Below are 13,695 nucleotides of genomic sequence, written 5' to 3'. Positions count from 1 at the left end.
AGGACATCATGCTTGGGAGGGTGGAGGGACAGCGCAGGAGAGGAAGGCCCTCTATGAGGTGGATTGATTCAGTGACTGGGATAATTGTGATGGGAGTGTCAGAGACAGTGCAATTGGCCAGTGGAGTTTAGGGCTGTTGTACATAGGGTCGCTATGAGTCGCAAGCGACTCAACGACACATAACAACATACGGATGGACAGGGTTCAACCCCAGACTTACGGTGGAGGGACTCGCCAGTGTGCTCTGTCCTGCAGTTCTGTGGTAGCAGGGCTGGGGCACACGGCTGCACTACATGCCCACTGAACAGCTTGCTGGGGCCTCTGGACACCAGTTGAGTCCACCAGAGGGACCTTGGAGGAAGAACCTGGTCACTCACTTCTGAAAACCTTAAGGAGCAAGTAATTCCAACATATGGAAGTTGGCTTTCTGAGCTGATGGTCAGAGCAGCATCGGTGGGGCCACTCCCAACCCCAGGAGGCATCTGCTCATAACCGTGATTCCTGCCCCTAGGGTGGTCCACCCTGGTTCAGCCCTGTGAGGGACTTCATGCCAAGTCCCCACCCCACTCAGAGGGTCCCTGTGGCTTGGCTGAGTATCCTCATTGTGCTGCATGGCCAGTGGCTGTCCAGCTGGACACAACCAGGATGCCCGTGGCTCCATGGCAAGAACCACGTGGCCACGGCCCCTGCTCAAATGCCGCATTCTAGCTCTCAGAAGCCTTCCTATCAGAAGCCTTGAATTGTGTAAGGTGTTGGTTACTAACCAAAAACAGTTCAAATCCACCAGTCATTCTGAGGGGAGAGGCAGGTAGTTTTCTTCCTTAGCAATTCACAGACTTGGGAACCCAATGAGGCCACGGAGTTGGAACCAATTCAAGGGCCAATTTGGTCCTTCTGTCTCTCTCCCAACCTGAGGCCTGGGACTGTCTATGCACTCCTGTCCCTGGCCCCCCGCCCCCCCATCCCACCCACTGAGGGCTAGGCCTGCCTCTACACCCCTCCCCCAAGAATACGCCCCTGGGCCTGCCTCTGCACCCTTCACCCTCCACTGTAGCCCTTTCTACAAGCTCTGTGGCCTCTGTCCACTTGTCTCGGATAGAAGAAACAGGCATGGGACACCTTCACCCACCCCCTCATCTGCACTACAGTGATGAGACCAGATCTGGCGCAGACACTGGCTGGTGGACGACCGCACACTCATAACAGGATTCAGAGTTAAGCAGAGACGCAGAAGCAGCTGTGGAAAATAACGACACGGGACTCTTTATTTCCTTTTATCAGAAAAATAAACCCGTGTTTCTAGGTGGGTGAGCAGGTCAGTGACCCACAGACGCTTGTAAACCTGCCTGCTGGATCGGCCTGTGGAGTCCTTGGAGAAACGGGCACAGGGAAGTTGAGGTGCCCGCCCAGGCCTGAGAGTTGGGGCAGCATGCAGCCCAAGGCCTCACCATGTAAACAGGGCGGCCTCGGGAGTGGCCATCACAAAACGAGGCAACAGGGACAACTCTGAGCTGGTGGCATCCCGCTCAGGGTCCTCCTGGAACAGGTGTCCCTGCAAGGCTGCTGCTGGGCACTGCCTGCGTCTCCTCGGCCCAACCCTCAACAGCACTGGGCATGGGCTGCCCTGAGATAAGGTGGGGACTGGGGTTACATGGTGAAGTGGCCAGGGATAGTCCAGCAGCCAGGTAAGACTGCAGGGAGACACTAGAGAGGGTTAGGGCAGGGAACAAGGACAAGCCATGGATGCCACCTCAGCAAACCCCGCAAGACCCCACCATCTGGGGTGTGGCCAGGCTCACATGCACACAGAATCATTTGTGAACACATCCGTACATACCCCCCCCACATACACACTGGGCCACGCACCCACAAAGGTGCTGCAGATATTCACAGACAACAGTGTTGGCAATTTTGAGGCACAGGAAGAAGCTGAGGGCCAGCTCGGCCCTGGGAGGCTGTCCTCACTGCGTGCAGCACAGTGCAGCTGGTGCCCCCACAGGTGGCACACGAACCCCTGGTCGGCTCCTCTTCAGCACCAGGGTCTTGGTGCCACCCTGCCTCTCTGGAGAAGCTCATTCCAACAGCAGACAGCCGCGACCATCTGGAGACCGAGGTATAGTCCACTGTGGGCTGGGCCTTCAGAGGTCACGTGCACGTGTCTGGAGAACATAGCTGGGCAGGCTCCTGCCACACATCAGGCTCCAGGACTCACATATGGGGCCTGGCGGGCCACCCCTAAAGTGGACGATCGGGTCCTCCGTGACCTCAGGGGTCTGCAGGGATGGCCCAGGAGGGAGACCCGGGGCCGACGGACCTGCCTCAAATCCAAAAGTGATTGGCGCGGCTGACATGGGTGCTCCAGGAGTGGCCGGCGAGCAGGCCGCCCAAGAAGTGATGGTCGTTCTGGTATTGGCAGCAATGGCCGGAGTTTGCGAGGTCCCGGGCCCAGAAGTGACCGCAGAGGCTGGCAGGGCAGGGCCAGAAGTGGCCGCTTCCGTTGGCAAAGATGTCCTGGGCCCAAGAGTGGCCGCTTCCGCTGGCAAAGATGTCCTGGGCCCAAGAGTGGCCGCTTCCGTTGGCAGAGATGTCCTGGGCCCAAGAGTGGCCGCTTGGCTGCGCGGCACAGTTCTGGGCCCAACAGTGGCCGTTTGGCCAGGCGGATTCGACCCAGCAGAGATGGTTTAGGTAGGTTGAGCTGCTTGGGGGTTTTGCCCACTTGCTGAAGCTGACCAAGAGCCAACAATGGCCGCCGAAGACGGCTGGGATGGCCCAGAAGAGATCTTCGAGGCTGGCAGCGCTGGCATGGAGCCAGGAGTGCCCGCCGGGGGCAGCAGCATGGGCCCAGGAGTAAGCTGGGGGGCCGACGGCGTGGGCACAGGGTAAGGAGTGAGCGTGGAGGCTGGCACCGTGGGCAGTGTGCCAACAGTGAGCGCAGAGGCCGGCTGCGCTGTCCTGAGGATGCCCTGCTGGGCTGGTGGCGGAAACGGGGGGCTGCCCAGGACCGTGTAGGCCAGTAATGGTGCCGCAGGGCCAGGAGGGAGCGTAGTGGCTGGCAGACGCGGCATGGGGTTAGCAGGGAACGCAGCGGCCAGTAGCGGTGGCTTGGGGTCATGAGGGACTGCAGTGGTCGGCAGCGGTGCCATGGTGTCAGGAGTGAGCGCAGGGGCCGGAAATGGTGGCACGGGGCCATGAGGGAGCGCAGGTGCCGGTAGCGTGGCCTTGGGCCTGGGAGAACCCAGTGGGGCCGACAGGGCTGGACCAGGAGTGACCGCCGGGGCTGGCAGAGCTGACCTGGGGCTGGAAGCAGCCGCTGGGGCTGGCGGGGCTGACCAGGGCCCAGAAGTGAGCGACGGGGCCGGCAGGGCTGTGTGAGGCCCAGAAGTGAACGCTGGGGCCAGCTGCGCTGACCCAGGAGTGACCGCTGGGGCTGGCAGGGCTGCCCGGGGTCCGGGAGTGCCCGACGGGGCTGGCAACGCTGACACGGGGCTGGGAGTGACCCTTGGGGCTGGCTGGGCTGGAGCTGCTGCTGGCGTTGGGCCGGGCTGTTCTGGTCCCAGGGGTGGTCTGGGAGCGGCCCCCCTTCTGGGGAGCACACCTGCATGGAAGAAAGAGCACGTGTCCACCTGGGCAGGTGTGCCAGCCACCCTCCCACCCAGCCCCGGTCCGGCACACTAAGAAGGCGCGAACCAGTGACTCCTGGAAGAAGCAGCAGTGATTCTGAGCGTCGCCTAGAGCAGACACCCTACACCCTGCCTCTGAACTCAACTTCCTGCAAAGTCCCACCTGGTCTCCCCTCTGCCCTTAATCACACTCTGGGTGACCTCACACACCCCACTGTCAGTATCGATGGCGTAAGACCCACCAGGTCTATACACAGAGCCCATTTTCTGGTAGCTCCCGGTATCTGACCGATCAACCACAAATCGCGCAATCCCAGAGGAGACCTAAGGTGCTCTGTGAGCCCCTGTACAGTGTGGTGACACTGTCCGGAGCAGGGTTAGCTGATGGCACCTGGGTATGCAATGCGCCGGGTCCCCCATCTTTTTAGACACACTGGACACCCTGTAGTCGGCGGAGCCTGACAGACGCAACAGGGAGACGGGGCCGGCCTACCACACTGGTGCTGTCACTGTCGAGGAGACACCCACGCACTCAGGCTAAGAACACACCATGTGCCCACCCCTATCAGGAGGACACAGCAGAGCAGCGGCCCGTCCAGCACGCACTGGGAGAGGCCCTGGCCCTGGCCGACCTGGCCTGAGTCCTGGCCCAACCTCTGTGACAAGTCACCATCTCTCTGGCTCCAGCAGCCTCTGCCCTGACTCTGCTCTGGCCCCTGACCTTCAGCCCAACAACGATGGCAAACATTGCCGGGCAGGCCCAGTGCCGACGGGTGGTGTCCAGGTGCTGGCGCTGCCCAGAAGGTACCCAGGGGAGTGTGCACAGACCCCGCTGCATGGTCCAGGTGCCCAAGCTGGGGGCTGGTCTCAGAGGCGAGACCTGGGCTCACCTGCTTGGCGGGCTGCAGTGGAAGCTTCTTCGTGCCCTGTTCGCAGGGGGGTTCTAAGTCCTGCTCAGGGCTGCCTGCCTCCAGGGGCTGCCCATTTTCACTGGGCTCTGCTGCGGGGCAGTTTTCTGACTCCCGGAGCTTCTTAGTGAGGCGACGTTCCCATTTCTCTTTCCGCTCATGTGGTTTGAGAGCCATGTCCTTCTGCAAGAGTTGAAAGACAGAGTTGGTTAAAATGGGGTCTTGATTAAACTGGGGACGCGGAGATGCCACTTGTTATCCTAGTAGGGACAGTGCCATGAGATTCTTGTTATCCCACTAGTGGCACCACTGGAACGCCACTGCAAGATCTGTTATCCCACCAGTGACACCACCACTGGACTCTTGCTACTCCGTTAATGACACCATTGTGAGACATTTGTCATCCTCTAGCGGCACCACCACATGTGTGGCTGGCCTCGGTAGCTCTGGACCCTCAGCTATATTTGCCAGCACTTATTTAAAGAAAACAGTAACATGTTGTTGATCCCATTTAAGTGGCCTTCCCAGCTGGGGAAGGGGTCCCTTATCCTGGGAAGTCATCTCTGAGTAAAGGTGCAAAGAGATTAAAGCTTAAGTAGTCTGGATGGTCGGAAAAGAGTAACACAGGGTGAACCCACTGAAATCTGAAAATGGGGTGGAGGTTAGGGCAGCTCCCTGAGAGCTTCATGCACAAGCCACTGTGGGCCCACTACGATGTGCTGTTTGCCCCCTAGTGGACATGTGTGTCCACAAGCCTGAATCCTACCTGGTCCTGAGCCCCAGCCTAAAGGAGCGTCAGTAGAGTCTCAGGTGTGCTGGCTGTGGCACGGTTTGCCCTCTAGAATGGTCTGAGAGCAGGCATTGGGGTCAATGTTCATAGTATACAACTACAGAAAGAGATTGTGTCAGCTTCGGCTGGTCTCCTGGCCATGCCCAGGTCACGAAACTATTTGCAAATTGTCTGACCAATTCTTGGCTTCCGGGTCGCCTAGCTGACCTCCTCTACCTTCTGAAGTCCCGTCTCAGCCAGGATCCTGGCACCTAGGCCCGCACCCCTGTCACAACATGTCTGGAATTTCCCAGCATGGGGGTGGTAGGTGCCTGAGACTCTCCACTCCTCCTAAAAGGCCTTTTCTGGGGACCCTGCCTTCTACTCATCTGAGAGACAGGGGGATAGGGAAGGAGAAAGAGTGGGATCAGATGGGGCTGGGGTGTACCCCACATACGTGTGTGCAAACACACACGGCTGACTTTAGAAAGGTGCTAGCCTTTCCACAGAGAAGCAGGTCCCTGAGGGGCACAGCAGGTCTCTACAGCACATTTGCAAAACTGTCAATGTCCCCAAGAGCTAAAGCTGTAATCCTTCTGACCATACTGGACCTCATTTCTGAAGGCCCCTGTGCCTGGGTCTGTAGGTAGATGAATGAAAAACAGTTCATCTTGTGCAATACAGGTAGCTAATCCATGAGCCTCTGGGCCACGCAGCCAGAGGGGCCTTACGGTGGGCAAGGACACACAGGGGCTCCACGCACATCTCCACTGAGATGTGAGCCCGGAAGGACTCTCAGAGAGGTGACCAGAAACATCTGTATCTGGAAAGGAATGAAGACTTTCTTTCCCTGGATTACTGGACCAGGGAATATCCCACACCTCAGTGATTGCTATCCAGAACCAACTGCTATCACAGCTGGGCCTCCCGGGGGTTTCTAGATGCTGTATACCTCATGAGAGGAGATCGCCCGTATTTCTCCTGAGGAACTGCTGGGAGTTCTGAACTGAGAGAGAGGGATGGATGCCTTTGGGCTGGCAGTGCAACTCACTATTAACAGGCCAACAGAGTGCCCCATAGGTGCCTCATTTCTGCAGCTTCACCTTTATTCACAGAGGTCCAAGCCCTGTCACATTTCTCCTCTGAACCCTCTGGAGCCTGTCCACCACATTTGTCCCATGGCTGGAGGTGGGCCAGCCCTCCCCAGGTACCAGAGGACTGAACCCCAGTCATAGCACCAGAAGCCTTACTGAACCCAAACACTGGGTCCCTGCTGAGGGGCACCAGGCCCACTCTATGCTTGGGGGTAGTGTGTCCAGCCTCTTCAATCCACACACTGGTAATGAGACCAACTGTGAGCCTGGCAGGGCCAGCCAGGTGCCAGGGAAGACACAGCATCGGGTCAAGGAGCCAGGAGCCAGACCAGCTCCAACCAGTAAGAGCAGCACCAGGACCAGACAGTTTCATTACAGAGAAAGAAGACATACGCAAAAGGGAATGGTCACATTCCCCCCAGAAGAGGCGCCATGATAAACTGCAAGGGTGACATGAAACACACACGGAAGCTGACAGGCAGTAGTTCTAAGGAGCCTTCAAAGTCACATGTGCATAGACACCATGCATGACCACACAGCCATGCAGTCATCCTCACACACGTCAACACACACCCCTGCACACATGATCGTGCAGATGTGTGTGATTTACACACCCTCATCTGTGCTGTACACCCATCCATGTAATCATATACACTTAACTCTGTAACAGAATACTCAGCTACATAACCACTGCCATGTTCATCTACGTAATTACACACACACATAGGTACTCTCCTATCTGCACACTGAACACTCTCTCATCCAGCAGTCCAACACACACAGGCACGTCCATACCATACCTGGATTCAGTAAGCTGAGGGAGAGAGCCAGGCTGACCTGAAGTCGGTCCTTACCAAGACCCTCTGCTGCCTTCCTCAGCCCCATGACCTCCCTGTGCCCTGTACCAACTGCATCCAGATGACACGGCTCCCACAGCTGCCCAGACAGGCCAAATGGAATGTGTTGGAGTCCGGCCACCCAGACTGCCTCAGAGCCTGGAGATGGGACACACAGCCTGGTGGTGGACAGTGTGGACTAGGCAGAGACCTCAGGTGCCATGTCGGCCACACACACAGAGGATACTCTATGGTCAGCAGATGTCTATCCTGGGGGCCCTGACCTGAAACAGCGTGGAGGCCACAAGGGGCACTGCTTTTGGCATTCCCACCAGGGGTGGGACTCACCACGAGCTCTAACAGTTCATGTGGCCTGGACAGTACAATAATACATCTGGAAAGGGGTCCAACAAAGGACTTGCCCACGAACAGTGTCTGCACTGAGGCTGAGTGACAGGTGCTCAGACATGTGCTTACTTCAAGAGCAGCATGTGGTCAGAGTGCAGAGACTCAGGACAGAAGGTGAAGGGTAGGGCTCAAGGCCAGTGTCTAAGAGAGCTAGAGCCACAACAGAGACCTGAGGGGATCATGGCAGAGGGGGATCTGAATTCAACCCCTCAGTGTTATTTGACAGCCACATGACCACACAGAAGAGTACAGGCTCTTCCTGGTACAGTAGCCACAGGGCAGGGCAGGGCAGCTGGGCCTATGTGCACAGAAGCAGGATGGGTCAGGTCAGAAATAGGATATAGGCCATAAACTGGGATACAGAACAACTAGGGGTCAGGAGGGAATCAAGGGTGAGGGCTGAGAGCATATGTGCCAGGGAAAATAACCTTCTGAAAGGAGACTAGAGCTGAGGGGGAGACTGGGAGTCCCAGCTGGGAACTGAAGAGCAGGAGAGGCTGGAAATGGAGGGGCTCCTAAAAGTGGTGGGGCAAAGGGTGACCCTAAGAAGTGAGGTCTCACAGAAGGTAGGAGCTCTCAAGAACAGAAGGCATGGAGGGGCACCCAGCAAAGACCTGAGATTTTCCTAGAGGAAATAAGAAGGGTCTAGAAGCTTGCACTAAAGAGACACACTAGGAAGCTGTAGGGACCTGGGATCTCCTCTCTGGGGACCCAGGACTATGAGATCACAATAGGGTAGGATGAAAAAAAACCAAAAACAATAGGGTAGGATGGCAGGGATGACCGTCCCAGCCCCGGGGGTCAGCTCAGGGGTCTGCCAGCATATGGCTAGCTAGAGAGTCAGGTGCAGGTCAAGCTCTGCCCTCTGCAGGCCATGGACATGAGCCAGGGAGGGTCCACCAGGCAGGCCCCAGATGGCCTAGAGGGCACACAGGTCAAGCCTCAGGTACAGACTGACACACCCAGACATACTGCAGACAGATGTGAGGAATGACATGTGTACATGGTACAGGTATGTGCACCCCACCCCCCCTCCCCCCACACACATATGCACGAACTATGGACACGTGGCATGCATACCAGTGTAAGGCTGAGTCCCTCTCCAGTTTTCTACAAAGGACACAAGTCCAACACAGACCCACTGGTCCATACTCTACCAGGACAACTGCTTACAAACACGTGGCATTTCACCCAGGGAGCTAATGCCACCCGTGGAATTTTAACTTCACTAAAAAAAGAGCCTGAGATAATCCACCAAAAGGGCCAGGACGGCAAGTGCACACTAACAAGAGCATATCCCTGGGAAACTGCTCAAGTGAAGACACAGGAGAAGGGCGATGGACTTCACTTCAACAGTGCGAAGACCACCATGGTAAACCACAGTCCTGCCAAGGGACTGAACAGCTTACTGTGCAAATAAGGGCATTGTAGTCTATCAAGGATTGGTTCATTTCATTTTTGCCATCCTGCCGGCTTCTACACATTAATCCCAAAGAGGCCAGCAGGACCCCACCACCATTAAGAAACTGAGAGTGGAGTGAGTTCCTGGAACCTGGGGGCCATGTGCCAAGAATCTCCTAGACCCAGGGGACAGAAATGTACAGAAGTGTACACTGGGAACCTTCTGGACGCAGGGGACCAACATGAGACCTGTACAGTGGGTTTATCAGCCTGCCCACCTTCAGGCAAGTGCCTCCAGGCAATGGACCAGTAGAGGAGCTGCAACACTCATCAAGTGGGGTCAGATGCAGAGGCCCAAGTATGGCCTGCCTGTGGGCATAGCCAGGAAGCTGAGCACTATTCTGATTGACAAGCTGTGGCTCTGGTTACTTACACGGTGAACCTCATTCTAAATTGTAACCTGTCACTTTTTTAGTTTATTAGGTCCCCAAACTGACCAGTCTGTTTTGAGTTGTTTGGCCACTGCAACTAATTTAGAATCTTACAGAGACGTAGAAAGTGGCATGGGAGGGATGGCTGGGTCAAGAGTAGGGCTGACCACCACAGCCTCCTGCTGTGGGCCCATGATGGCTCTTCTCCCTTCTGCTCCAGATAAGGTCTAGGCAACCTAGCAGCTTACAATAGATGAGTCAGCCAACAGGGCTGGAAGCAAACTACAGAACTAACAAGGGGAAGTGGCCAGGGCCCAAGACTGGTCTGGGCAGCAGTGTGCAAAGCCCGTGTGAGGCCAGAGCTTGGGGGAGTGTCCCCAGCTCTGTGATGCTGTACACACAGAGAACTGCATCCCTCCTGGCCTCCATGTCCCCATCTGAGTCAGGTCACAGGCTTTCTGGGGGCTTGGTGAAGGTGGCACCTTCTAGTACTACATTCAGACCCATTGGTCACCTTACATGTTCCTGTCCGCCCCCACTTTCTTGCTCTCCCTGATGTGTGAGCTGAGATGAAAGGTCCAGGAGGCATCGCTCTCCCTCATTCAGACAGACTGCAATTAGACACCTGCAAACTTCAGACCACAGGATGGCACCCCCAAGGCCAGGGGCTAGTTTCCCACAAGCACAGGTAAGCCATTCTCTGCTTAGAGACACCAAACGTCAGCTCGTTGTCCATCAGTGAGGGACAGGAGATCCAAATGCATCCTGGGCTTTAGGCCAGGACTGAGTGATCCTGCTGACCACAGAGAAGACAAGACCACCTCAGAGCAGTGAGATCATACAGGCGGCCATGAGGGTAGGTCTCCCCTCTCAGCACAGAAGAAACCAGAAGGGGACACATGTGTTTGTTACACAGCAGCAAGAAGTCTAGGGGAGCACCAAGACAGAGAGGCCAGGCCAATGATGCAAGAATGGTTTTCAGAGCAAATGATAGTCTTCTGCTATCCAGGTTAAGGCTGCCACACAAGGTGAGGGGCTTATCGGGAACACACAGGTGGAGGTGAAGGGGCCTGCCAGGAGCGCACAGGTGGAGGTGAGGAGCCTGTCATGAGCACACAGGTGGAGGTGAGGGGCTTGTCAGGAGCACACAGGTGGAGGTGAGGGACCTGTAGGGAACAGAAGTGAGGATGAGGGGTCCACTGGGAACAGAGGTGGGGGTGACAGGCCTGTCGAGAGCAGAGGTGGGGGTGGTGGGCCTTCAGAAGCAGAGATGGTGGTAAAGAGCCTGTTGGGAGCACACAGGTGGAGAGGAGGGGCTCAGTCTGGGAGGTCAGGCAGAGATCCTTCTCCAGGGCTGCCATGACGCGACTAGACCTTTGAGATTTCAGAAGGTAGAGAAACCCAGAGTAAGCCCTGATCAAATCCTCAGACCCTAGAGACTTGGCTATGATGGCCATCAGCTAGCACCTCCGAGTTCACCACAAGCTTACCCTAGAATCCAGACCACCAAGGTCTTCCTGACTCAAGTGTCCTTGGTCTACAGCTTGGGTTCCTTGAAAGGCCAAGGTGGGCACACGTCCGAGCACTCTGCCAACAACAGCTCAAACCCCAACAATTCAACTGCAGGACCCTGCGGACCAACCTGCAGAGCCCCTGGCATTGCTGATGCTGGGAACAAGAACCTAGGATGACCATGGTCATGAGGGGACCTGAAGGTTGATCACAGCAATGCGTGGATTCTCACAGCCTCACACAGCCAAGGGTACAGTCCACCTCCCCTGGTTGCCTCAGGGAAACTGAGGCCTGCCTCCACTTAGTTCCTCTACCCACAGAGTCCTGGAACATGGTCACCCAGGCTCCTCTGCTGGTCCGTTTCCAAATGAAGCAGGGAAGCATAAATCTTCACTGCAGGAACTGTGCCAAACGTTTTTAGATCCTGGGCAAATAAAGTAACTAAGTAAAAGTCACTGTGCACTTTATCAAGACCTGACTGTGGCCACACAGTGCCTAAGGGAGGCGCCCAGCAAGGCTCTTTGTGGGCAGCTCCAAACTGAAGGCCTTCCAGGGGCAAGAGCCCAGGGCACAGAGTGGGACAACAAGGGGAGTGTCTGCTGGGTCATCCTTACAGACAGAGGAGACCTGTAGTGTGACTGTCTACCTGCCCTGAGGGCCAGGCCCAGGCAGCAGAGTGAGGAAGCCCTGAGGGCCATTTGCTTTCAGGCACAGTGTTGACACACCACTCCCGTCAACATGACCACCACCAGGCCCCTGAGCTTTGCAGAGAGCTGAGGTCCAGTAGGAGGAGCTTACCAGATCCTGATGCTGTGACCTGCCCAGAAGTCCCGGGCTTTCCAAGGCACCAGGGTAACGGCACAGAGCTCAGCAAGACTGGTCGAGCAGGTCTCACCTCAACAGCTGTCCAAGCCTGAGGCTGCACCTTCCAATGGAGAGGCCACCAGATCAATACCAGTGCCAACATACCACACTAGAATCTGCCCAGCACAGGCTTCATATGGCCACAGGTGAACTCTGCACATAGCCTCAGCTTCTGCTCTCACCTATTCAGCCATTTGTCCTACAGATTGTAGTTGTTATGTGTCATCAAGTTGCCTGCGACTCACAGCGACCCTGTGTACAACAGCTCTTAAGTCTGCCCTGTCCTGAGCCAGTCTGACTCCAACAGACCTACCTCCATTGCCCTAGTCACTGTGTCAATCCATCTCATCCAGGGTCGTCCTCTCCTGTGCTATCCCTCTACTCTTCCAAGCAATGATGTCCTTCTTCAAGGACCGGTCTCCAAAGTATGTGAGACAGAGCTTCAAAATCCTAGCCTCTAAGGAGAAACGTGGTTTCAACCTTTTCAAGACAGAACAATTTGTTTACTTGGCAGTCCATGGTATGTTCAAGACTCTTCTCCAGCACAACTCAAAAGTAGCAATTCTTCTATTCTCCTTAGTCATTATCTAACTCTCTGATGCATAGCAAGTAATTGCAAAGACCATGGACTGGGTCAGGCACGCCTTAGTCTCTAGACTGACATCGTTGCTCCTCAACACTCTGGAAAGGTGCCTGACAGCAGATTTGCCCAGTGCAATTCGCTTTTTGATTTCCTGACGGCTAGTCCTACAGGTTATATAAAACGGAATTATAAAAGGAACTCCGAAATACCCACAGGTGTTCTGGAGACACACATAACGTGCTCTCTCGGGGCTGGGGCAGGAGCAAATGGGATGCACTGATGCTCTGCATAAGCCATTCTCTTGGAAGCACTTAGAAGAGGACTGAGACGAAGAAGGGACTGTCACTGCGGCAGTGGAGCGTGATGCTGAGGAGGGGTCTGAGATACGGGAGCAGAGAAGGATATGGGGGAGGACAGGTATATGAGACAGGGGCTTCTCACGGGGTATGGCACACGCTGGGCTGCCTTGCAGTAACCCTGCCGGCACTGAGCCCCTAGGTGTGCACGGTGCAGGACCCCTGGAGGTTGGAAGCTCAGGTCCAGAAGACCTCGTAGACAGGGTTAGCAGTGAGTATGGGCAGCAACCAGGCTGTACTGCCCAGTCCCCAAAGCAGGGTGCTCCTCCAGCACCCTGGAAAAGTGAGCGGGCCAGGAGCGAGCCAAAAACCTGGGGTTCTGCCTCTTGGGTGACGACAGCCCTGGCTGCAAACCTTCGTTCCTTCTACTGGCCCGAGGTACCTGGCCGCCAGGTAGGCAGGCAGGTAGCCCGCCCACCCAGCGGGGGTCCATCTCCCCTCTTCTCACCTGCGTGCGGGGCAAAAAGGAGTAGAGTTTGCTCAGCAAATACTGTCCAGAAAACTCAGCCAGACAAGCGCGATCTTCTGCCAGCATCCTACACCCAACCTGCTATGCACGGGAGACGCACTCTCGCGGAGGGGGGGGTCCCCCCTCTCTCTCCTCTCCAAGCCCGAACGGAGGACCCGGGGGGAGAATCCCAAAGTCCAGAGGCTCCCCAGCCCACTCTCCCCCAGCACACCTCGAGGAGGACACCGCGAAGTTTGGGCAACGCAAACTCACCGCGCAGCCCCCCCCCGCCCCCCGCCCCGGCGACCGAGCGCAATTCAGAGGCGGGGTTCCGCAGCTCCAGGCGCAGCCGCCCCGGGAACCCAGCCCCTCGCTGCGCGGCCCTCGTGGCCGCCCCCCTCCGCCCCGTCCACCTACCTCCAAGGCCTCCAAGGTGCTGAAGCTGGCGATGGCGAAGCCGTCGAT

General features: G+C 56.5%; 1 protein-coding gene across 1 annotated transcript in view; it reads right to left on the bottom strand.

The window, feature by feature from the left end:
• Positions 1-13,695, bottom strand: part of FBRSL1 (fibrosin-like 1) — a gene marked incomplete at its 5' end in the record, with an annotated part of 52,665 nt that extends 38,970 nt beyond the window's left edge. The window contains 2 exons of the mRNA XM_006901003.1: positions 4,511-4,711; positions 13,648-13,695. Coding sequence (XP_006901065.1) covers positions 4,511-4,711; positions 13,648-13,695 — 249 coding nt within the window. The remainder of the gene's footprint in view (positions 1-4,510; positions 4,712-13,647) is intronic.

Source organism: Elephantulus edwardii, unplaced genomic scaffold, assembly GCF_000299155.1.
Source record: "Elephantulus edwardii isolate Elephantulus edwardi_28Jun2011 unplaced genomic scaffold, EleEdw1.0 scaffold00304, whole genome shotgun sequence".
Classification (NCBI taxonomy): Eukaryota; Metazoa; Chordata; class Mammalia; order Macroscelidea; family Macroscelididae; genus Elephantulus; species Elephantulus edwardii.
This window is presented reverse-complemented; position numbering and strand designations above follow the sequence as displayed.